The sequence below is a fragment of the Aptenodytes forsteri genome, unplaced genomic scaffold (genome assembly GCF_000699145.1).
Source record: "Aptenodytes forsteri isolate BGI_AS27 unplaced genomic scaffold, ASM69914v1 Scaffold193, whole genome shotgun sequence".
In the NCBI taxonomy this organism is placed as follows: domain Eukaryota; kingdom Metazoa; phylum Chordata; class Aves; order Sphenisciformes; family Spheniscidae; genus Aptenodytes; species Aptenodytes forsteri.
The window spans coordinates 11301612-11328210 of NW_008795405.1; the positions used below are offsets into that span (position 1 = coordinate 11301612).

The window sequence follows — 26599 nt, forward strand, 5'->3', positions numbered from 1 at the left end:
CCTGAAGGATGGTGAGCAACAGACAATGGCATGAGCACTACCAGTGTATTGCGGAGGGGGAAGAGACCCTTAACTCAGCGTATGCAACCACATAAACTCCATGAGAATTTGGGTCACCCTAAATGAAGTTTAATAATGAATCAGTCAATGGGACTGTCTAAATCTACATTTTCAGTTAAGGAGAGGAGAGAATTAAATATAGCAAAAGGCTCTTTTTTTTAGTCTAATTATTTGATCTGATACCTCCTAAATTCTGAACTTCCTGTTATACACATCACAAATAGGTGCACAAGTTAAAATATGTCATCACACCTGCATCATTTATTGTGAACTGACATCTCCTGTGCCTCCTGTGTTTGATTAGGAAAAGACATACACATACTCTTAGGTTTAACACTCCTTAGGTAAAATCCTGAAGTACACAATTACTGAGAAAAGATTTTTTTTCCAGTTGCATGATCTATAGAAGAATTGGCAACATTGACCAGAGAAATCTGCAGGAGCGCCTTAGAAAAAGACTAGGTAAAGAACTATAAGAAGCAATCAAAATAATAAAGCCAGCAGCTTGATAATTCATAGGCAGTTCAGCATTTGGTGCCACATAAGAGTTCCTATCTTTCTCACATGCATCAGCATTCAACACATGCTATCACTCTGATCATACTTGTCTAGCAAATATCGCCTTCAATTTATTGTACGTATAGTGACTGTGAGGGTAGGTTTTTTTGTGTTTTTTTTTTTGTGGTTTTTTTTTTTTCCTATGGGAGAGAAAAATAAAGCTGAAAAATTAAGTGTTTTGAAAAACTTATGGTTCCTGGCTCCTCTTTTGACAATGTGTCCACTCCCAGACTCTTAGCAACTGAATTTCTACTTTATTACTATGTCAGCTGCAGAAGTCAGTTTTCAGCGGGTGATAGAACTATTTATTGTGTTGTGATAAAGCTAATGTTTTTAATGTTTCTAATATTCTCTGAAAGTTTTCAATATTGTTATTTTCTAAGATTCCAGAACAGAGGGCATTTCAAAGATGACAAAATGTTTGCATGAAAGAGCAGGCAGTCTCAGGGCCAACTCCACTCTCCTGGTGTTGCCCTGGCAAACACAAAAGGTTGCAGTGAAATCAGAAGAAACATATGCATCAGCAGATGCCATGTAAAATTAGATGAGATCATAAAAAGTGGGGCAAGTAAGGCCATCATTATCTTGTCCTTGTTCTTCCTCCAAGGCGGGATCAACCAAACTATTCGTAAAGCAAACCGAGATGGTGAGACGGGGTGGCTCCTTGGCACAACACGAGACTGACAAATGGCAGAGACAGGGTATAAAGCAAGGCTTGTTACATGCCTGTGCACCACATGCTCCTTGATGGTTTATCACAGTATTTTTACATGGAGAATAAGCAGATATATGTGGGACTGACTGAATAGTGAAAATGATTCCTGACAGCCTATATGTCGTTATTAACGACAGGAAAACAAGAATTGCTGATGTGGAGGCGACCCCTAATCCACCTGGCTCAGTTCCCTTCCTCACTGGTCCAGACCAGGCACTCAGAAAGAAGCACGAGAAATCACACTGGAAGCTATCAAAGCCTGTTTCTTAGTGGCTGGTGGGTTTATACAGCTTTAAAAAGTATTTTCTGTTTCTACCCCATATTATTGCAGTGCTAGGTACTTGTTTTCCTTAGAAATGTCCACTCTTTTTCTAATAAGCTCCTGGTTGCGTGCTGTTTTCTGCCTTTCTCAGTATGCATTCACATAGCCCTCATTACTGTGGCATTTCTATGTCCTTAATGCATTTCTCCTCACAATTATCCTCTGAGGAAGAGCAGAACTGCTTTTAATCCCCTTGTGCTGATGGGAAGCCCAAGCCTGGCCCGCATGGATGCTTCCACATGCCTGCCGTGCTGCGTGCCTATGAGCAGCAGCTGGGAAAGTCAGCCGAGAGGGGAACTCCCCAAAGAGCCAGCAAGGTGCCTGGGAAGTGCCATGTCCTCAGAGAGGTGCCTCTTGGTGAGTTTCGCACTAAGCTCTTGATGTTGGGGAGGCGTTGATGCCTCTGTCCCCCTAGGATGGGGCTCACAGCTCTGCTCCCTGGGGCAGCCCAGGGCTGGGGAGGCTCTCCATCCTCCTGTGCCTGGGTCCCAGCCCCCAGCTCATCACCCACAGTGTAGAAAAACCAGGTTGCACCTGCGAGGGGCTGAGCCCGCGTGTGCCATGCCCTTAATGATCAGAAATTATCCTGGGGTGAGAACACCCATAGCACCCTCTCGCAACTGTGCCACTTTGCATAGAATAGCAATGCATTTCTTCGGCACTCTGTGGAAGAGGGAAGACATGAGTCCCAAATCCTGCTCTAATACTGAAATTATTATAGTAAACACTGAGCAGAAGATGTCCCACACTACCTATAACAATGACAATGCCCAGTTGTTTCATTGTCTTGCAAAAGCTTTGATGAAATGCAGGAAAACACTTAAATTCTCATGGTTGCCTCCTTCTTTGTACCACCTCTTTCAAATCCGTTATAAACCCCCAAAAGGTGTATGCTTTCAGAACCAAATCAGAATCCTTTTTTCAGAATCCCTTCCCTTGTCACGTAAAGAAACAAGCCACATACTGCTGTCATTCACAGAGGTGTATTTGGGGAGTGGAGGACATCTCTAGGCACAGGGACTCACTTCGTCATCACTGTGGGGCTACTGAGAGCTGAGGGTTGGCTAGCCCGGCCATGGTGTTTACTCCCTCGGGACCCATCGCCGGCCTCATGAGAGCGGTTTCAGCTGCTGAGAGCATGATTGCCTCCTGGTTTGACTCATTCCTGGCTGCTCTTCACTGGTCTCAAAATCAGCTGAATGGAGAAAGTGATTTTCACAGTGCAAAACAACTTGGCGAAAATGTGCTTTTTCTCCTAAGCCCTTCTGCACATCACTGAACATACCGTTGGGTGGAAAGTGGTAGGAAAGTGATGACATTTTAAAGAAGATAAGCAGAGTGAGCTAAGCAATCACAGCCTGTCATCCTGACAAATCCTGCCAAAATAATGAAAATCTCATTCAATTAATAAAATATTAAAATAAATAATTGATGCTAAACAGCATAGGTTTAGGAAAACACATCTTGTCAAACTAACTAGATATTTTCTGAGGAGATTACTGGTTTAGTAAATAGATGTATTAGTGCTGGTGTGATAACTTTAGACTGTGCTATGACATTCGACTTAATTCCGCATGATCTTGGGGTTATGAAACTGTAAAGCTACACAGTAAATGTGGAACACATAAATTGAGTTAAAAGCCAATGAACTGGTATGTCTCAAAATCTAACTATAAATGGAAAGTCACTGCTGAGAGAATGCGTTTTTTAACAGTGACTCCCCCCTTCCCCCCAAATTAGGGTGATGGATACTGGTAGAGTTTGTAAATGACTCAGGAATGTACTCCACTACAAGTGGAGACTAAGCATATTTAGATTAGAAATAGGGTAATTATTACCATTAAGGGCAATTATCCATTACAATAGTCTATCAATCAGCTCTGGTGGAGTATTTCACTGAAAAATTTAGTTTAAGGTAGACTTTTCATTTTTCCTAAAAGAAGTCTAAATTCAGCTAAAGAGACTGGATTCAAGCATAAGAATTAGGTAAAGTGCGTGCTCTGTCTTTGGAAAGACCACATGAGCACAATGCCTTTTTTTTCTTGGCTTTAAAATTTATGAAGTACAAATGCTGGTTAGGTTTACACTTAGAGGGCCAAACCTTCAACTATTCCCAACAGCACCAGGCCTCAATAAATACAATGAATAAACAGACCGACTTCAGACCTACGGTGGGCGGCTGGATCCATCTTATTGAAAAAAAATTAATGAAAAAGTACTTTTAGAGCAAAGGCATCCTGCAAACTATTTAAGCACCACAAAAATCTCACACACTTGCTTTCTTGACTCAATTTGTTTTGAAGGCTCAGCATAAAGACACAGCTCCAGTTCTAATGTTAGTAGGTATCTGTACACACATGGGTCTAGCCAGAAATGTGCATACCAGGAAAGATTAGCTCAGCTACGGAGGGATTTCCTCAATGTCCAGGCACAAAAATAGAGGTTGTGTCACTGGAAATTTTTATGTTTCCATAAAATCACAAAGAAGTCTCTGATTTCTTTTTAGCAAATCTCAGAGTGGGTCACTCTCAAAATTGCCCTGAGCTACTAAAAACAAAAACAGTGATGAAGCTGTTTTAATCTTCTGGATTAAGCATTAAATGGTTTTGCGTATGTTATAAAAGCGACATGTATTGCCTGCAACAGAATATAGAAACAGGACTTGGAATCCTTGGATACACCCACAGGTTATCTTTAGTGGTCATGGCTGTACTTTATAAAGCTAAGATTTTGGAAATCTAGTACTCCTGTTATTTATTTTGATTAGGGTTATTACTTTCCATTGCAGTATGGGTTGTAGGCTAATTGGTCTTCGCATGGGAATGCTGGGACATTGGAAAGTAACACCACCAAGTCTGTCAGGAGAGAGTAAGTGCGTGCTCCATCATGGGGGTTACGCTGGGTTGAGTTGGTGCCTCTGCGCAGCCCTCAGCAGTGATGCTGAGGCAGGGAGCCTGCATCAGGGCATCCCTTTCCACTGGCTCTCACCCATCAGCCAGCCCAACAAAGCAAAGCAAAGCAAAGCAAAGCAAAGCAAAGCAAAGCAAAGCAAAGCAAAATAAAACAAAACACAGGGCTGAGACAGAAAATAGCTAAGGGAGGCAGTGACCCGTGGTCCTATGTGCAATCCCAGGGGAGGTGTCCCTGGCCGAGGTCTGAGTGTGCCAATCTGCTTACAGGCTCGGTCCCAAGTAGCTGGCGAGTGGGCACTGATGTGATGTGGAAGGGTGACAGTGATCCCCCTCACCTCTCTACAACAACAGTAACTTCATGTGTAAAAAAGGAAGAGCACTTTCAAGATAAATCAAAACTGATTATTGTTTTTCCTCCTGCTTTTATTCCTGTTCTTGCAGAAAGGTCAAGAGTGCTGGCGTAATCATCTTTATGAGACATCTGCCCGTTTTTAATATTATATACTCACAACAGGCTAAACCCTGCCATCTCTACGCCTGCAGCACTCCTCTTGCTATTGTAGGGCTGCCTGAATCAGCCATGCACTTTTAATTAGCATGCTAGGAAGCAAGACTGGATTTTATTTCGAAGGCAGGCTCATATTCCAAGGGCCTCAAGTGTTTTATCAGTCTTGGTTGGAACTTAAAAGGAATTGAAGATGCAGGCAATGTGTTTCTAGCAACCTCTATGTATGTCATGTATTTTAGAGACCTGTTGATCTACTGGATAAGGCAGGGTTTGGGGTTCTAGTCTCATCTTCTCTCTTATTTGCCTTATTATTTTGATGTATTCATATAATTTGCACGTTGGCATCTCCATTTGCAAGACAGAGAGAAGCCACTACTTCCTACGGCCATTATCACACTGGCATGCAGGAACAAGCCCAGAAAACGTGGAGAGGTTTAGATGTGATTTCAGATGTCAAGGTATATGAAAAGATTCCCAGGACACTCCATGCCCAGTTAAATATGGAGAGGGATTTTGAATCTGTTGCAGCTTGGGTCTCTTCACGTCAAGGTGTCTCATCCAACCCCCTGTAGAATAGAGGAGTTCAATGAACCCCCTGATTAATGTGAAATAACTCGAGTTCTGGGAGGAGAAACCCTACGGAGGAACAGTTACATACCCACAGACACCAAGGCTTGGACACTTACTCTATAAGCATTGTGTGCTGTAAAAGATGAAACACAAGGAGAGCCTCCATCACATGCCCACATCTTTTTTGAGGAAGCTGATTTCAGTGCTGAGACTGAGGTCTCTTGTCTACTTTCACGTAAGGCCCTTCACTCCCCCCAGCAGTGTAAATTCACCCCAAAGTGAGTGCTGATTATCTTAATGCCGATTAACTTAATTGTACATCAGAATGAAGCCTTGGGCAGCTAATAGAAAGGGCCAAGAGCTCAAGTGAAGTAAACGAGAAGCTGTCCCTGCTCATTGCAGGGGGGGTTGGACTAGATGACCTTTAAAGGGCCCTTCCAACCCCAACTATTCTATGATTCTATGAAACTAGTAGAAGTCCACCCAGCTGTGAGACTGGTGCCAGCTGAGGACCTTGTCCCAGCATCTGCATGATGATGCTCATAAGCTGCTCTGAATTTTGCCGAAGGTCAGGAGCTCAGTCCCCAGAGCCCTGGAGGCTGTGGGCTCTCTGGGTGCAGGTTTTGTTGCCTAACCTGTGGGAGATCTGTGAGTCAGTGTCAGTTCAAGCGTCCCCTTTGTTTGCTGTATTTCCTCATGTAGGAACTGCTACAGATCTGTTTGGGTAATCCAAGTGGTAGGAACAGGGCTGCTAACAGCAAGAGGCAGCCAGCACGGGAAAAACAAATCCTTCAGAAGAGCTTTCTAATGAAGTTTGTGGTGGTTTTGTTGCCTAACCTGGGGTGATGTGGAGAGATCTGTGAGTCAGTGTCGGTTCAAGCGTCCCCTTTGTTTGCTGTATTTCCTCATGTAGGAACTGCTACAGATCTGTTTGGGTAATCCAAGTGGTAGGAACAGGGCTGCTAACAGCAAGAGGCAGCCAGCACGGGAAAAACAAATCCTTCAGAAGAGCTTTCTAATGAAGTTTGTGGTAGTGCTAGACCTTGATACAAATATAGATCTTCAGCTGTTATTCTAAAAGGCATTTCAGGAATAGGCAAAGTATGTGTCCCCTTCGAACCATATCCATTGACACTCTTGGATTTGAGGGGAAAATTTCCTGGGAGGATGGGGGAGAGGAGGCTGACCAGGAGATGGGGGGGCCTTGGTGCCTCCTCCCGCGGCAGAAAGCCATGCACGCATGCATGCCATGCAGTGGCTCCTCCGCTTGCCCCAGCCTCACGCCTGCCCCGACACACAGGCCCTGGGGCTTGCGCGTGGCCAGAGGGAAACCTGAGCTCACGTTCACGTTGCAACCACAGCTGCAGGCAGAAGGCAACGCTCAGGCTGGTGATCATGTACAAAGACGGGCTCACAGAAGGAAGGATTGCCATTTTCCGCTGACAGACGAAGAGGATTGTCTAACCGTGTCAGGTTTCTGTGTGCTGTGAGAGGAACTCCCTGGTATTTATACACACACACACACACACAAAAAAAAGCATACCTATATGTATATACATATATGCATAGACATACATGTCTATAAACACACATATGTATGTAGAAAGGATATATATATGATATGTATATTTAATGTATGTATATAAAGGGGTATACATATGCACCCATACAAATGAAACTGCTGCCAATAGTTTTGTTAAATGTGTTTGCATTCTCAGTGGCTCCTCAGGATTAATTAGTAAGTGTTGGTGACAGAGTATGTGAGAAATTCTACCAACTCCTTTTTTTCCTCTCCCTCTTCCCTGCACTTGAGATTTCTTACATCGGCTGAACACATAAAGGCAAACATTCACATTTGAGGCACCTCTGTGTGTGTCTGAAATGATTTTGAAGATATAGGAGCTATAAGATATGAATGGATGCACTTCGCTGTCTCCCTGGCAGGTCCAAAAATCACCTCATCAACCTCCCTTCACAGTTGTTGCCTGCAGACGACACACCTGGCCACGCTTGAACTGCTGGAGGGGAGATGCAGGAGCATATCACATCAAACGCCAAAGGCAATGCTGGTACCAACAGGAGCCCCGGGAGCTGGGTCAGCCCTCCTCCCTGACTGGCTGGCCGTGGCCTCGGAGACAGCCCACGAGAGGCCATAATCCTCCTCTGCACTGCCTCCAGACCGCACAGCAAACACAGAGCAAAGACTGTGAGCAGACTCAGGGAGCGGAAGGTAGAGGCATTCCCAGATTTCAGCTATAGTGGATCCAAGATAGGAGTCCAAGCAGGTCTAGCCTCAACCACATGAGCTGGTGGTGACACACAATTAAACCTTGAAGAAAGATAAACTGGATTTGGCCACAACTGCAATGGGGCAACTCCTTTGCCCCATGGTAAGCCATGGTCATAACCAAACCCATCTAGCTGCTGGCCAGAGGGCTTTGGGCACAGACTGCCCCCCTTCTGGCACCCCAATGGCAGCTACAGTCTCAGCCCCCTGGAAGATATGAAATGACATAGAGGAGATACTGGGAGCAGACCACCTTAGAAGAGCAAGACAGTGTCACATGCACTGCCATATACTTGCACATATTTGCCCAGAAAAGTTGTGGATGCCCCATCCTTGGAAGTGTTCAAGGCCAGGTTGGATGGGGCTCTGAGCAACCTGATCTAGTGAGAGATGTCCCTGCCCATGACAGGGGGGTTGAACTAGATGACCTTTAAAGGTCCCTTCCGACCCAAACCATTCTGTGATTCCATGATGTTTAAATGTCCGGCATGGAGGTGCTTTGGCATTGCAGCTGCTGGGCACAACGGTTGGGATGTGGCCCCAGCCCTGCTGCTGCTTCGCCCTTGCTTCCCCCTGAGAAGCAGAAACAAAGCAAGCTCCAAAGGAGAGCTCTAAACACTAAAGCAGCGTTGAGTGGATTAAATCCGGCAAATATGAGATTCCCACAGCACCGTGGCTTCCCAGGGCTGTTCTGCTCAAAGTGATGGACACACCTCTTTAGAGAGTTGGGGGAAAAAATGGCGCAGGATGGGCAGCACATAAAGCCAGATCTATTAACAGCCATCATTAACTTGACGGAGTGGGCCAATGCAGCAGGAATGTAAAGCAGGAATGGATGACAGCTTCAATAACAGATGAAGTCCACTTGGGGCAAGTTTGTCTCCAGTAAATCCGAACATGATAGAAAGGATTTGGATTATCAGTCCCCAAAGAGCAGTGACCCAGAAAGCTGCTCTGCTGGACCCACTCCCTGATATCCTGCCACAGAGAACAGGCACAGGAGGAAGATGCTACCCAGCAAGGAAAGACCGAAGAACTGCTTTAGACCAGCAATATCCTATCCCACCACCCTCACCTCTGGAGCATGGCTGCAACTGTAAGCATGTGAAATAGACTGGCTTAAAGAAAACAAGAATCACCTAATTTTGGAGCAAATTTTGATCCAGAAGAAAAATCTACATTGGTTTTCTTTCATTTTTTTACTTCCTTATAGATCTGTGCCCTTCCTGTTGCTTGTAAACTTAGGACCATTTCCAGAGTGCCATGAGCTAGTCGGGTAAACAACTACTACCAGGCAATAGTGGTGTGCTCAGCAGAAAGCCTGTCCTGATTTACTGCCTCCCTGGAGTAGCTAGGTTAAATAATACTGGTGGAAATCAGCTATTCCTGTAGCAGATGATACTTCTGTTTATCACATTATGTTGCAGACAAGTTTATATCATGCAGCTGCTCTGTGCATATGTTCCTACTACACTTTTAAGGGGGATACTGCAATCACTACGCAGTGGGAACTTCTGCTATAATAAAAACATGTGTGGGATGATGCTGGAGAAATTCCCTCCCCCGCAGCTTTTACACTGTAGACGCTGTTATTCTACACCGTCAGTTCCCTCATCTCCTTAGTTTTCTCCCTCTTTCTAAAAATACTTCCCTTCTGGAACAAGAATCATGCTCAGCTTTGTGCTTAGTTTTGGAGACTGGAGTTTTCAGGAGGTAGAGGAAAGGGGCAGTTCTGCAGGAGTTCTCTGAAGGTCACGGGCGATAGAGGAGTGCATGGCTCATTGCAAGAAATAGGACTGGAACCACCAGTGAAAAAAACTGAGTCTGGATACAGCCAGTGGAAAAGAGAGGAGCTGGGTGGGGGAGTTTTAAGTGTGGTGCTTAAGATCTAAGCTTTACAGGTTATTGAACCTGCACACATTTAGGTTTGGGTTTTGCAGTGGATTTCACGGAAGTCCCATGTTGCTGTCCTGTCTTGGTTAAGTCTCATGCAGCTGCTTTCCCTGGCAGATTTGAGAGTCCTTTAGAAAATGAACATATCATTAGGACCAAAATAAAAATAATACCAGATGAAAGTATCGGTGAAGCACATTGTGAGGAAGTGGCTTGTGCAAAGTCACTGCAGCTCAGTGAAAAAGCCAGGAAACAAAATGCCTTTTGACTCCCTGCCAGTCCTATCCTCTGGATCGTGTTGCCTCCTCCTTGGGAGTCAGATGCAAACACTGGATTTGGCCATAACTACATGACGGGGCGGCAGCAGCAAACTGCCTTGTTGACTTCCCAGGCAGGCACCAGATCTCTGCCCCAAGCCGGCACGCTGACGCCGTGCCCAGGAGCTCTGTGCGGCCGAGACCTATGGACAGAAATGAGGTGGGATCCCATAGGGTGCCCAGGAAGGGCTGATGCTAAGCTTGTGGGATAACTTATATTGGTTTTGGCACGGCTGCAGAGGAAGACTAGTATTTCAGCTCAGAGTCCTACATGCTTATGGAAGGATTATAATGATGCAGACAGCAGAGCAGTCAAAGGACTACCAAAAAAAGTAGGGAGGGAAAGTCTGTGCTCCGAACGATCGGCAGGCTGAGGGCCAGATCTGCCAGCCGTAATCCTATTAGGTTGTCGGTGGAGCTGATGGGACCCACCAGAACTGAGGTATGGCCCCGCAAATAGGAGCAAAACATGGTTTCAGCTGCCAAGGTCTTTTGGAGGAGAGTGGGGTTAGCGAGCACAGAGGGAGAGTCTGTTCTCTAAAGCGTGATCTGGAGAAGCAGTAGCATTTAAAGGCCTTGTGGAAAAAAGGCTTTTAAGGAGATTACATCATAGCTAGCCTCTGTGTTAACACTCGGCTCTGGCATTTATCTTTACAATGGACGCCCACGTCAGCTACTGCCCTCTGATCTGACTTTGTCACATGTTTTTCTAAACAGCAGTCTCCCGATGAGACGCCGTTTCTCCCTCGCCATCTGATTCTCCCTCAGCAAAAAGGACGGCATTATTTTTACCACGATTAAATCACACACTATTGGTTTCTGTCCCGATCAAATGAGAATTGAAGCCTGTGCCTTGCAAGGCAGCCTCCTCCTCGCAGCAACACGGTCATTCTGGAGAGCCTCGTGGGCACCATCACATTTCCCCACTCTCTGCAACGTGGATCAGCGCCAGGCTGGGCAGCACCGAGATAGTCCTAGTGACACTCCCAGATAGTCCTAAGTGCTGCCTCCCCGTGAGAGCCGTCGCTCAGGTCAACCCCGCTGTACTTGGTGGCCTGCTTTCTGAACACAGAAATCGTCGATCAGATCAGTGGGTATTTGGTGCCTCTAAGAAACAGGTCACAACTGCCTGAAAATTTGCTGTTAAATTAGTACCCTTGAATTTATTTTAGGAGGTGACCTGATTTCCAGAGGTTCTGAGCACTGACAGCCAGAATGCTTTAACTTGGGTGCTTCAATGTAGATATACAAGCTTAAGTTTAATCTTCTGAGTTTTATGATATAGGCTTTAACCTCTCTTTAGGCAGAGTGTCACGGTGGGTAGAGGACAGAAATTCCTCTCAAGACGTGGGTTCCAGCCTCAGCAACCTTGCTTGTTGGGTGATTTTGGAAAGATCTTCACCCCCAGCCTCTGATTCTCCTTCTCCAGGATGGGGACAGTAGTCCCAGCTTTTCAAACTGTTGCAAGATACAGGGATAAAACGTGCAACACAAGGCTGCACGTCAGCACTGTTGTTATTCCTTTCCCAGTTCTCTAATAGGGTAAATAGGCAAATTTATAAGTACTTCATCTATATTTCTACAAAAGCCAGCTGTATTTCCCTGACCTTCCCGTCAACTACCTATTCAAGCAAACACAGCAGCAAGGCCACGGTCTACAGCAGAACAGCAGCAGCATGGCACTGACCTGGGGACAGTACTTCTCAGTTCTCTCGAACAGAGGCACCACTGAGAGGCACAAAGATGCGCCAGCACAGTACCATCCACTTCATTGCACAAACACACAGCCCGGCTCTCCAGCAGCGAGCGACGCATGCAGAAAGCATGGGCTATTCTTCAGCAGGGAAAATCAGTGCTGAGGATCATCTGCTTGGCCCAGCAAACTGTGGGACCCCATCATGTTACAGCAGTGAAAAGAGCATCCTGGAGAAAAGAGGCCTGAAAACACTGAACATTCATGCTAAGTCTGCCTTTGTCATTTCGGCGCTCTGATACCTGAAAGCATAGTAGCATTTTCCACCAGTATTCAACAAGCACACACACATGCACACATACATACATACAGATATCTATATATGTCCCTCCCCCATTCTGCTTTGGCTGGCACAGATTTCCTAGAGAGGATCTAAAAATGAGTATGACACACAGGGACAAGTGAAATTCCAACACTTTTTAAGGATAAACTTAACACTTGTAATAGGTGTCAAACCATCAGCCTTGCAGACCAAGCATGTTCTGCAGCCCGTCCCCTGCTAGCGTGCCCCAGGTACGCCTGCCCTGCAGCCACTTCTGCGAGGAACCAGTCAGCCACCCCGCTGTGTGAACCTCTGGCTTCCTTGCTGTGTCTCATAACAAGGTTGAAAAAAAATCAGAAGCTTCTGTTTTGGTGTTTGCTGTGGCGGGCTCCCTGCCCACTGACACCCACAGAGCTCAGTACATGTGTGAGCAACTTCAACACAGGCAAGAGGAGGTTTGCTGCTGTGAATCAAATGTGGAGGCTTTTTCAAGCCTCTTGGGAAAAGGGCTACCTTTCTTTGCAGGCTTATGGCACTGGGCCCTGGGGCATTTGACAGTGGAATTTGACAAATGGAAACAGTAAAGGGTCACATCCAAACTGGAACTCGCTGGGGACAGGAGATGCATTTTCCCACAGAGTTTTCCTCCTCCATCACATAGCCAACGTAACCTCCCAGATCCACTGCAGTAAGATAGGTATGAAGAGAAATGAGTTTTCTGGACAGTTGTCTCCCCCAGTCAAGCTGGCTTTCTTTCAGGCTGTTTCAGAGGCTGTTTTGGGGCAGAAGACGGGCTCGACACCAGCTACCAGGTATTTCAGGGAGAGACAGGCTCCTGCATGGGGCGGTGCAGCTGCAGAGGGCATCTCATGAAGAAGTGACTGCCAAGGAGCAAAGACATGAGCAGAAAATTGGCCTCATCCTCGCTGCGTCCTCCCTCATGACCTGCTGGCCACCACCCTCCTCAGGTCAGCAGCAAGGAATTGCTTAGTAAACAGCACATAGAAAGCACCCGTCCTCTCCAAAATAAGGTGGAGTGGGCCATGGCTTAGGACACTTGCTGGGAGTTAAGTGGTTTGGAGAGTTCATTCAGCACCTATCTGCATTTTTAGGTGATAAAAGCCCTTAAAAAGCTACCCCTTGATTTTACTAAGCCTCAGGCACCCTTGGATGAAATCCATGCCCCAGCAGGCACTGCGAAGGCAGGTATAGCTGAGCCTGTTAAGGTATGGTCATGGCACCATATGGACACTTTACCTACCTATGGTGATATCCCTTTCAGGCTGTTAATTCCCATATCTGCTGATACACGCTCCTTTGCCAGGGGTTTGTTGAAGCTATATCATCATTGACAGAGGAGAAATAAGACATGACGTAGTGATGTTTTGCACCATGGGTTCTTGTCCAGCCCCTCAGGCTGCCCCCTTTCTTTCATTACCATGTGGTGACAGCATGGCCATAGGCTCTGCCTCTTGCTCCTGGCACAGTGAATGCCTTATCCTCCTTGCTATGTGGTGGTGCAACCTGCTCTTCGATGAATGGTAGGACAGGACATAGCTGATCAATTCTATAGCAGTTATTGTTCACTTCTGAGCCTAAAAATAATCATAATCTTCAGTGCTTGACATCCACTAGTCTCAAATCCAAAGTTTACAGAGGTGAAAAAATATCTCCGTTTCAGATATGATAACTCTGAGTGGCTGATAGGGTAGTTGACTCTCTTGGGATCTCCCAGCAGGTCGGTGGCAGAGGGAGAAGCGGCATCCTGGACTCTCTTTTTGCCGTTCCCCGCAGAGTGGGCAAGACGCCTCCTTTGCGGGAGTCACAGTACGTCACCATCAAGTCTTCTGAAAGCTTATCCATCTTTCAGCTCTTGCAGAAGAAAGTGAACAGGCCTTCAAAGGAGGGATAATACAGACTGAAATTCAAACAGCTGAAATAGGATTTCGGAAGTCTAAGCTCCTACATTAATGACCAGTCTTTTGCCAGAGAACGATTAATAAGATACCTCAGGGTTGGCAGATTTAATCCCACAGAAAGATGACAGATTTTCGTGGTATAATGTTCTATACAGAGATCAAATAAAGGTCCATATCTGCACAACTTCTTCAGGCTGTGCAGTATTCACGAGTGGTCCCATCAAAGTCACAGGCTATGAAATGTAAGTAAAATTCAGTGCTACTAGTATGATTAAGATATTATCTCTTAGATCCTTTAGTGGCTTTTTAAAGAGCTCAGGAACCTCCAGATAAAACCAAAGATTGGACAAGCCTCATAGCTTAGACCTGAAACTTTCTCAAAATTAGTTCCCCTTCAGGGAAGGCAGATACAAAACCAGCTTCAGCCAACTGCAGACTGAATTTCCTGACGCAGATTGTGGAAGACTTGGAAATACTTGGAATATTTTCCCCATGTGTTAGTAGCAGCAGTTTCTAAGGCACTGGTTTGTGACCATCTCTGAAAAATTAATGGTTTGCCTGTCGGGCATTCAGATACTATACAGAAGGAGTGACTATAATAGACGTATACTTTAGATTGGTAAGTACAGATGGCTTTAAAGAGCTCACAGTACAAAGAAAGCCACATTGCAAGTCATACGAGTTTTAGGGAACAGCTGGCTGACTATGTAGCAGATACTTCTGTTAGTGTATGGCATCTATATAAACATAATCCTCCTGTTTGATATTACATAGTTTATTCTCTGTATCACTTCAATGGCTCAGTTATTGCCGGAAGTAAGTGCTACAGCTATCACTTAAAAATGTCCCTGAGGAGACCAATTGATAATTCCCATACCTAGTGCACTCAGGTTCCTTTTCCAAATTGTATTCAGGTTCAACTTAAGGGAAATAAAATTGATGACCCACCCAGAGTAAAATAGAACTGAAATGTGAAATGCCTTCCAAACCAGGGGTAAATTTAATCCTAATAAAAATAAAATTACATTTATCAACTGATAAATTTTCATGTAGTGTCCATAAAATATAGAATACTTAAAATGGCAATTACATCACATTAACAGATCGAATCGTTTCACCATGCCAAATGCCCCACACTAAGTCCTCAATCACTACTCAGAGTACATTTGTAACTCTCTGAAAGCTAAAAGACAAGGCACAGGCTACCTTACAGTCACAAAAGCAAGCAAATTGGTTACTGGTTGCTATCTGCACTTTCCTCAGGCTTTACACAGAAGTCTGGACCTGCACAGGTAGGGCAGCTTTTACAGAGATGCTGCTCACCATCACTCCCTACTGAAGCCTACAGCAGTAGGCAGCCAGCGCTGCAGAATGATGCCCTGTAAAGCTGAGGTAGAGCACCTGCAGCTTGCCAAATCAAACCCAGGGTTAAACCAAACCCTCCCTTTGCTCCACTGACAGTCATTTCCTTTGATAGTGTCTATGAAATAAGATTATACACTGCTTCCAAAAGGAAAGGAAAATGTCCAGGAATGATTCAATAGAATCTGCTCCATTGGTAAAAGTCCAGTTTAATAGCAGCATTTGTCAAGGAACAGATTTTTGTGTAAAATATTTCTAACCAATGAACTGATGAAATATCAGCTCCATTTAAAAGACACTTCAATATTATAAAACGATTCATTTTAGTAACAATTAGGAATTCACAATTTGCTACTATATATATGGTTATAATGTGATATGATTTACTAGTGGAAGTGTTAAATTAACTTGCATAATTACTTATGACAGTTTTTGGCAGTGGCATCAGTTATTAACCTATGTTTGTACTGTATTAATGGACACTATGTACTCACTTTGGGATAACATGCCAAATGTCCAGACTGCTGGTTCCTTGATCTGCTACGTTGACTTAAAAATTACCCGTAAGTTGCAATTACACATGCAGTGCAATGCCTTTATATCATGTTTACAACAAAGACAATGCACAAAACCATTACAAGAACAAACATTTCTGTGGGTCTGCTTTACCAAGGTCAGCTGCTTAGCCCTCCCTGCTAGAACAGCTTGTGCCAATTAAGAGTTTACTTCTGACTTGTCGAGATGAGGCACAACTCCTGCCACAGGTAGGGGAACCTACCATTACTTGTAAATCAGCAGCCTCTGACTCATCAGTAACTTCACTGAAGATTTGTTATCTTCTTAATCAGTGAAATGGTAGGCATGTACAAATGGACTGCCACCACACAGGGAATTAATGTCTTCAGCTTATCCAATTCCTTTTGCTTTAAAAAAAAAAAAAAAACAACAAAAAAAACCCCCAAGCTGTTGGACTATGCATCTCAGAGTAGAAAGGACTGTTCTACTGCAGAATCAGTTTGATATCTGATGCTTCTTTTTTCAAAATTAGACAATGTTTTTAATTTGTAGATAAGAGAACTCCCACTGATTCCTGCACTGCAAAATCTGGCCTGAGGCTCTTACTTTTAAATACTTCAAAATGTATGAACGAGTGCATTTTCAAGACAGTGGATTTTTCCATAATATGGATTTATTACTGCATGAAAAATTCAAAACAAATCTGCAAGGTCCCAGAGCAGGGGGAAGATTCATCACTTGCCTAAATAAAAATTAGACCTGACAAAACATTTCAGAATTTATTGTGGTGAAAAACTCTGAATTGGGAAAGCAATGGAAGCTGTGATTGACAGTCTGATATAACCAGTGTTTTACAAAGACAGAAAGAGAGTTTACAACAGCCCAATATGAGGAGATGTTAGGTGCATGAGTGATAACAGAATCCTATCATGAAAGTATTAGCATGAACCTTTCCAGTCTTACCTGCTTTCTAGTCACTAATCCAGCTCTTCAGACTTAATACAACATCCCAGATGTCCAAATTATTTCAATCTTCATATTTGATTGCTGCTTAAGAAATCTCCTCACCCTAAATCATTTTCTCATTTTGACCGGGAGGTGAGGACTTGTAACTTTTATTCCTATGCCAGAAATAACTGTGCTAAATGCAAAAAATATCAGGATTTTGAAGTCTTTATGTCTTTAGTGATAAAATCAGAGGTGCCTGCAGTTTAAGGCAGGAAATCTAATCATTGCATTTCTGATTTAGGTGGGTGAATTCTGCCTAAATCCCATCTTGGATGCTTAATGATTTGGTTCACTGTACTAACAGAGAAGGTAGTGTCTGTGATGTGAAAACAACACGATGGGGACCTGGACTAGACTCTGTATGTGCCATCATCCATGACTCCAGGCTGCGGGGCTGCATTTCAATTTAGATTTGAAAGCCTCAAAATCCTACTGCCAGTTCTTAGAGTCACAATCCTCCAGTAAAATGAAAGTGTATGTGGGAGAAGACAAGAATTGAATTTTGGTTTTGCTTTGTAAATTATAAACAATGTTCTCACACAAGACTGTAATTCACAGTATGACAGCTGTGTGACCAAAACTGAAAGGGCTTCCCTGTTTCAGCATTCTGCTTGCATTTAAAAAAAATCACTGTCTGGACCAGACTTGTGGTAAAACAATATTCTCTCACAGTAGCTGTCATTACCATAAATGTCTTGGTGTAGGAGACGATGTGCCCCCTGCCATTTTGGTGCTACTGTAGTTCTCTTCCATTACTGTTCAGTTTTGGTAGTCGCTATGTGGTATGAAGTATGGAGGAAAACATCTTCTCCGTATTATAAAACAGAAACACCCCCATCTGTTTGCTAACAATTCCTTTGGGCATCAGCACTTGGGAGAAGTTGATCCAAGACTCCTCAAGTGTGCCCAAATATCTCAAAACTACTTAGAACCGGTCCTTCTGGCAGAAGGGCGGAAGGTAAAGGCTGGTCCTGCCAGGTGAGCCCTTAGGGTCAGAATTGCATTTGCGGCGGCTGTTTGGAAAGGTGCAGAGCACTCACAAGACAAAAGGCCTACCCAAAGGGAAACTTAAAGTCAGAGCTTTCTGAGACGCTCAACCCACGTTGCAGCAGCTACACCGGACTGCCCGCAGCAAATTCTTTGGCACCTCATGTTTTAAAACATGTGGTGGCCTCCAGGAGGATTTCAATTCAGTTTGCAGTCACAACCTCCCCTCAACTCCTGGGGGACAATCATAGACCCCTGCCAAGGACAAAAGTCCTTTTGGCATTGTGTAGGCAAGCACATCAACATCTGTACCCACGTAGTACAAGAAGCAATGTGGTGAGCATCAGGACCATGCTCAGCTCTCCTGCTTGAATGGCCATGTGGAGACAGTGCTCAGCATGAGGCTCAAACTCATTCTCTGGATCCACACTGGGTCACCCTGTCCATTTTATCACTAGGATTTAGGTCGTAGAAAAGTCTAAGGAAAAAACATTTTTTTATTCTTTTATGTCCCAGAGCCATACGGTTTTTATTTCTATAACAAGTTCCTGCCATGAAAGGCTATGTTGTTAACAGTCAGCAAGCCAAATCTGCAAATTTTAGTTGCTTTAAAACCTAAGGTAACCTTTAGTTACCTTAAAACCAAAGTTTAACAAGTCCCAGACTGTTCCTGTACTTCCTGCCTATATACACACATTGTGACCATCTGTCCTAAAAGATCCGAGTGTCCTTAGCTTTCCTACTTGCACTGAAGGGACCCTGCACACTTTCTGAAATTAAGCTATACATCTGTGCTAATATAGTTGCCAAAAAGTTGCACCCTTCCTGCAGTTGGTCATTTTTATTTTGGCATTTTCATCAGCCCAAATTAGTTAATTAGATGTACTATCTCCAAAGATAAAGGAAAAGATTTCACCTTGAAAAAGAAAATCATACAATTACAGCCTGGAGATTAGAGTCCTCTGCAGTGATGTCATTCACTTTGGCTTTGCACTGACTGGATTGTGCTTTATCTCAGCTGATAGCTCAGGGCAAACTTCCACTGAGGTCAGGAGCTGTAAAGACCTCACTGTGTACACATGTGCAAGCATCCAACGAGTCAGAGGTTGGTTCAGGTATCCAGACTCAGCTGTACTAGTACAGCTTGTAATGATCTCAGATAAAAACTTTTATTTAAGTTTCCTCCTCTAAAATTTGACTGAAGCAATGTTTTACTGGACACTTCCATCATCCAGGGAGGGGATGGCAGTACCATGGACTCCTCACCCAACGCAGGAGATGGGTAGAGCAGAGACAGCAAATGTTGCTAACCAGCAAGTGAGGAGTTCATGCTGAACATCCTTTCTCTTCCTTGTATCATTCTGAAGAAGTCACTTCTGAAATGTTTTTTCCTCAAACCTTACACAGGTTAAAACTGATACTGACTGCAGTGTATGTCTAGCTTTAACCCTTTCCTGTTTTGAAAGCCTAGCTTCTGCTTCCAAATGAAGTCCTTTCTTCTTTGCAATGCCCCTGGAGAAACCTGTGTGCTCACAAAGTATTTGAGGGTTGACAACAACAGTATTTTAGATTTTGAAGGGTCAACATCATTTGAACTAGCTTAATCTCATGGGCCTGTGAAGCCAGGTTAGAAATGCTGCCTAAACAAGTACTCCATCCACCTTGCCTTAGTCCTGGCTGAAATCCAGAGACAAGGAAGAAAGCAGATGGGGGGGGGAAAAAGAAACAGTTAATTAAAGGCCAGGTTCTGAGCATCTCTATCTCTTTCAGGTCATTACAGCCACATCTAGGGAACACACTCAATTTCATTGAAAGTTCCTCCTTTCTTTGCTGTCAGCATCTAAGCTTAGTTGGCCTTAGGCCCCTCAGAGCCTCATGAGCTTTCCCTTCACTTTGTCAACGAGCAGTTTTCTAGGCATGGGTTAAAGAGCAGGCTGCTGCTTGCATAAGGAGAGTTACTGCGGAAACATCAATATGCCAGACCGTCTGGAGGAACTGCAACTGGCTCAGCAATCATGTCTCCTGACAGTCCCCACCACTTTGTCACACAGTCCCCACCATCCTAGTTACTTCTAACATGGGCTGGAGCCCCTCTCCTTGAAGACCCTCAGTAAGGTACTCATCTATACCAAACAAGACAGCAGTATCTCAGTGGGACGCCAACAACCTGCATCTGGAATGAAGCTCAGGAAACTCAAAACTGAAATGTTCCATGTATCCCACTTTACAGAAGGAGATAAGGCTGAACTAGCAGTATTGAGAGAACCAGCATCCACAGGGACCAGCGTGGCTGATCCTAGCCTTCATTTAGATACTGTAAAGCAGACGGATTCACTGGGGCAGACCAGGAGTCCTCCGCTTAGCGGGGAGGAGGCACATGGATACGCTGCCATGAGGGAATGTCCCATGACAGCTGCAGAGCGGATGCAGTGAAGGCAAGAACAGGGTTTGGAAGGGACATCAGAAACGCCGACAGTCTGTGTGAAGGAGTTAAAAACGTGGGAGAAGGAGGCCTGGGGTCATGGCTGAAAGAGAACAAAAGCAGTCTATGTTTTCTTCCCTGGGACCTGGAGTTCTGGTGGCAGAGGCATTCTCTGAATTCACCAGTCCATAATTTTGTTGTCCATATTTGGAAATATATGGGCCACATGATCTAATTTAATTTCCCATATCCATATTGTTGAACGAATGATATGCCTTCTCAGGATGCATTGAAAGACACCCCACACATTCCTGCTGTAAAAACATGACTATAACACCGAGGTGTCTCCTAAAGCCTGGAAAGTGGTGTTTCTACCACCGCTCATGTATTTAGACTGACTGCTAAGTTGTGTGTGATTCTACTCATTTTCTGTGGAGGGAATTAGCTTATTGTCCCTCAGAGTAAACGCAACATTTACCAGTTATTATACGTGAATTCTGGAATTCACAACATTTAACAAATTTTGTATAAATCTATCTGCAGGAAGCAGAGCTAAAGATTTGTTGCTGGATCAACCTGTCAGTATTGAAATGTCTAAAGAGACACTAAATACACTGTAATTGTTCCTCAAAGTCCTCAGTTGTCCTCAAGCACAATAAAAACCTTTCAGTGAGTGATTCAGCTGCTCACAAACAGTTACCCAGTGCCATCCCATACATCCACGTAGGGTTCGCAAAACATTCAGGTGGGACAGATAGAGAGGACACAAAGAGGGTCCCCTGCTTTTCCACAGCAGCAGCTGGAGACCAGACAGGACATGTCAAAGAGCACTAGATGGCTTCATTTAGCAGATAACTGAGCTGTCAGTGTCTGTAGTAACTGCATGGGCAGGAATTTTGTATCTATTGGCTTTAATCATCAGGCCCAAACCAGAGCAGCTGTTTTAGAAGGATGTAGAGATGATCTAAACCTCCAACAACATTCAGTTTGATTGCAAAAAGAGCTTTTAAGGACAGTGCCTAGCAGGCTGCAGCCTTTTGTGGCTCACAAAGCTCTGACAGCAATGGCAGCATCTTTATGAAGTGCCTCATGGCACAGACGCTGTACCTTGTAAAGGTAAAAAACTTGCAGCTCCTGGGCTGCTGCTTTTTTGCAGAGGTCTTTCCAGTACTTAACTTAATCACTTAAAAAGTGCAAAGTGCAAGTCTAGCATCAACCACTTAATAATAGCTTGTCGTGTTCCTTTACTGCCCTCTCCTCTGAATGCTGTTTAAAAGCGGCATCTATAACATCAATATTTAACCACGAGGCTTGCTCATTCTCACAAGGATGGGGATTGCTGTACATGTGGGCTAAATCACAGTGCCTAGACAGCTGATAATAATGAAAGCATCTTTCAAGATGAGGCACTTGATTGCTAATCTAAAGCTTGCTGGTGAAAGGAATGTGTAATCTATTTTTTTATTGCATTTGAAATGAAATAACTTATTTAAATATTAGTCATCTGGATTTATATAGTTCATTTTTAGAACTGGGTTAGCACCTGGCAATCCAGCCTGAGTAAGCACCAGGCTATCCCAGTCGCAGGCCCATTTGATTTCTCTTTCCTCTTTTTGCCATGTGTGACAGACTTCTTTTTTTCTGATATGATTTCCTTCCCACTTCACAGGAGACAAATCCACATACTCAGACCAGCTGCCTGACAGCAGCCCGGGGAGGGGAAGCAGCCTGGCAGCGGTCCCCTCCGCCTGGCGCAGCTGAGCAGCAGGGCTGGTCCCTGTGCCGACACTGCTCTGCCACGTCTTGTGTGGGTAAGTGCAGCTCCCTCAAGGCAATGGGGTACCCCAGGTACAAGAAAACAGAGCAGCAAAGTACTTTATTTTCTGACTGAGACAAAGATCAAGGGAATTTTCAATATTACTGTCCGTGACATTTTCCTGAACATTGAAAGAGATTTTTCCTGCTATAAAAACCTTTCATCTCTGCTTTCCAAGCTGTCTTTGTACTTCCTTTCCCAAGTGTTTCACTGTTGGTTTTTTCCTGCCTTTGCCTTAAATTTCCGCAGTGTGGCACGAATACGAAGCATGCTCCTGGCAGGAAACACAGGAGAAAACACTGCCTGTCCTCTGCCTGTCTAAAAGCTGTGCAGAAGCCTTCTTTGTGTCTTCTGCACATCTCGGGATGGTGCTGATAAAGACAAACAGCCAAATGATGCTACCTAATGATTTCTTTTCCCTTGGGGGAAGCACTGAGAAGGATACTAGATATACTTTGCAACACTGTTCCCAGAGGAGTTTATCTAAGCAGGGTGAAGAATTAATAGGCAGCCTTTTAGGGAGAGACAAATTCGCAAAAATATAGAAGCGTTAAGGAGATTTGCTGGAATACCAAACACCTGGGACCTAAAAGTGTCTGCGCAGGGTCCAGCCCATGTCCCTGCACCCAGCCAGTGCAGGTAGCACCGGCGAGCTCCATCCCACTGTGGAGGGACTGTCCCTCTGGGGACCACCAGCACAGCTGTCGCTCTCCAGAAAGGATCTATGTGTCAGGGATCACAGGAATACTGATGTGGAAGGAAGCTGGCAGAGATAGCCAGCAGGAACTGCAGGCACAAGGTGTGTAGGACATGGGGATGCAGGGCTGGAAATTAGGAGGAGCTCGGATGGGCTGGATAAGGCTTGGGAGCACTGATTTGTATGAAGAGAAATAGATGAGTCTTAGCCTGTATGTGCATTAGTGGGAAAACTGCTCACTTGCCATTGACTCCTAACATGCCCCTGACTTTTGTTACAGTTGTAAGCATTTTAAAACCAGCGAGCCTGACTCGCTGCTATGGTGAACCAGTAAAGCTCCAGTGTCTTGAAGACAGCCAAACCTGCAGGATGGTCTAGGCAGAGTGTTTGAATTTTTGCCTGCTTATAAATTAATTTGCCTTGGAGCACCCAGACCTCCAAGCTGCACACCTGGTGAAACAGGAGGTCATGTAACTCAAGGGGATGTGCTGCGCTATGTCTCTGCAGGAAAGCATTTCCCAGGGCTAGGGCATTAGCGAACCATTTAAAGCTAGGGAATCACATATAATATAATGAAAGGAGGGAATTTCTCTGGCTTTCCTCCAAAAGCCAAGCATTATTCATTGATCAGAAAACAGATCTCCATCTCTACTGAGAACATTTTTTCCTCCATTTGCTAAGTGGAAAATGACAAACGAGCTAGCTGTGCCCTCTCTCACATCCTTTCTCCTTCCATCTATCCAGGCGTCCCCGTCGCTTCGCCCTCCCTCAGCACACCACAACCGTACCAGCGGCTACTTACTCGGCACCACTAGCAACCTTGGGGGCGGTGGAGGTGGAGGAGGCGGTGGTAACGGTGGAGGTGGCCTGCACTGGCAAATTTGCTGGCAGCTCTCTGTGACTTTCTCTGCTACAGGCTTGGAGCATGACTTCTGGGGTTCACCCTGAGTGATCTGTGAAGAAACAAGTCATTGCATGAGCAGCAGAAACAGTGAGAACTGATTTTCCATGCGTGTGTTTCTTGGACTTGAGTACCCGAGCGGCACCTCAGGCCTGTAGTAAGAACTGAGCTCATGTTCCTCACTAAAGGCAATTACAAGGAGGTCTCTTCCCTATATGGTCCCCATTTTTTATTTTTTATTTTTTATTTGTTTATTTAACACAGTGTCTTCAAGACTTCTTTCCACTGTCAAATTTGGTTGAAATTGGCCAGCTGGTTTCTGAGTTATTATGGGGTAAGGAGAAGGCAGGTAGTGGCAGACAGTATGATTGCGTAAGCCTTCTTTTCTTAGGAAAGCCATCCAGCAGCATGCATCATTCACAGGGTCATTGCTGCAAGCCAAAGAGAGCTAATAAAAATTACAAGACAGTTAGGGTCAGGATTATGTTAATTTTCCTTATGGCAGAACTGAAAGCCAGAGATCTCTCCTCTGCTTTGCCAGCCTTGCTTTGATGTTCAGAGAGCATTTCACAGAGCGTTTCACTTCCCACCAAGAGGAGAGGGAGCCCACATTTTACTCATCTGCGGACCACAGCAATGACACGGTCAAAATGGAAATGCCACAAACTGTGACTTGTAGCCTCCATAACATGCAGTGTCGGCTAGTAATAAAGCTGAAGACGAGGCATTGCAGAACCCAAGTGTAGGCATTGTAGAACCCAAGTGTAGGCATCGCTTGGCCATGGACAATGATTTAGCCAGTATTGGTATACAATATATTCAATAGCTTGATCTAGTCCTGACAAGGACCATTTATTAAAAGCATATGTTTCTTATCATCAGTAATATTTACATGACTAGGGATTTAAGGGATATTCAGTAAAATTCCTAATCTAATGCTACGAAATGAAGAGTAGTAAGTCCCTAATGAAAAGGAAATTTGCTGAACATCGCAGGAGCTTCTGAGAGTTGTTAACTTCAGAGGTCTCTAAGCCAGCTCTTTTTGAATGGACTGATACTCAGATGGAAAATACTGGATACAATTTTAAGGAGACAAAGCCTAAAAGATGAATACGCATGTTATCTAACACGTACTTTGGATGTAGGATTAGGAGACCACCTGGGACAGACTTGTGTCTTTCTGAAACTAAGGATAGTTATGCTAGCATTCAACTGTTGCCTTGTACAGTTTGGTCTTGAGCAGGTTATTGTCCTAATAGTTTTGGCCTAACATCATCTTATTTAATTATCTCTTTTCCATGACATGTTGGTCATTACAAAGAGGATGTCTCATGCCATGCTTTCTGACATGTTTTAGGCAGGCCTCTTCTGCCTCCCTGCCTATCCCCAGGCTTACCCAGGGTTGCCTTCTCCCCCCTCCTCTCTCCTGCCTAAGCTTTGCTTCCCTTCCCCTGCCAGCTCCGGGCACACAGTCTGTCTCCTCTCCCCTTTCAGCCCTAGCCCACAGCCCACAGCACAGCCAGCAAGCCTCTCCCACCACCCACAGCTGGGCACCAAGGGTGCTGTGCTGCCTCTTGGCTGCAGGAAAGCTGTACAGTCATTTCATGTATTTCTGTCCAAAAAGAGAGACGTGGCTAATTAAAACAACATCACTGCACAAAGGACATGTTCACATGCGTAGGAGGTTTCTAAATGCAGAAAGATGCATTACTCTGGCCTCAGGGAAATGGAGGTAGGGCTTTGTTGATTAAATATCATAGAGAGGGAGGAAAGAATAGAAGAGGCTACGCGTAGCTGAGTTGGAAGGATGGCTCGGCACAGCACAAGTCAGAAGGCTCAGTTCTTTAAACAGCTTGTCAAAATCTATTACCAAACATAGGGAAAAATAAATTCAGCACAAGTGCTTTCCAACTTTCCCCTTCACCATCAGGTAACAGTAAGAGGATGGTTAAAGACCATCCCAGACAGCTTCCAGGAACTTACACAAACTCTCTGAATGCTCTAAGGAATCAAAGTGACTTGGCTTCGTAGTCCCTCATGGCTGGTAATAAATCTGTCTGCTACGCAGGCTTATTTATTTTTCAAGTAAGTGATCACAGGCAGCAGAATATCCTCCATGCCGTCTCAGCTCTTTCAGTGCTCTTCACACGCGAGTTGGGGTGTTGGGGACTCTCCCAGGAGGAGCCCTGCAGGAAGAGCGCCCACTCCATGCGGTGGCAGTGGCACACCTGGGGTACCTCCCAGTTGTACCAGTGTGACAACATTTACTGTGCTGACAGAGGAGGTAGGGTAACATCTCTCCACTGGCCCCAGCAGCTGATTAGGAATCAACTATTAACTCCTAGCTACAATTACCATCCCCTACCTAGTTCCCTGGTTGCTGAATCCTACAGCTCGCTACAGTCTCGCAGGAGTCAGTGCAACGGGAAAGGCTAGAAACAGGGAAGAATAACATTGAGCAGACTTGGAGCCAGCTTCATTTGCAGACCAGAAGCAGCTTTGTGTATCTAAGTCTGAAGACAGTGCTGGTACGGAAAAGCTACATTGCTCTAACTCTACGTTGCTACTTATTGCTCTAACTTAATACCAGCCAGAACCAAAGGCTTGCTTTTTTTTTTTTTTTTTAAGAACTATTGACTGCTTTTAAATCTCTGGAGGCTCTCCTACCTCAGGCTGGTAATAAAGTGTCCTCAGAAACCAGTGGATATTTTTCTCAATTACTTTGCAGACAAGATTAACCCTATACATGCCCAGCCACTCCCTGCTCCCGTGTACTTTTAAAATATTATTTCGGGGGGGGGGGGGGGGAGGTGA

The 26599-nt window shown here is 44.7% G+C and overlaps 1 protein-coding gene across 1 annotated transcript in view; it reads right to left on the reverse strand.

The window, feature by feature from the left end:
- PRIMA1 (proline rich membrane anchor 1) overlaps positions 1-26599 on the reverse strand; it is a 51212-nt gene that overhangs the window by 23727 nt on the left and 886 nt on the right. Inside the window, exon 2 of the mRNA XM_009280956.1 lies at positions 23687-23837. Coding sequence (XP_009279231.1) covers positions 23687-23837 — 151 coding nt within the window. The remainder of the gene's footprint in view (positions 1-23686; positions 23838-26599) is intronic.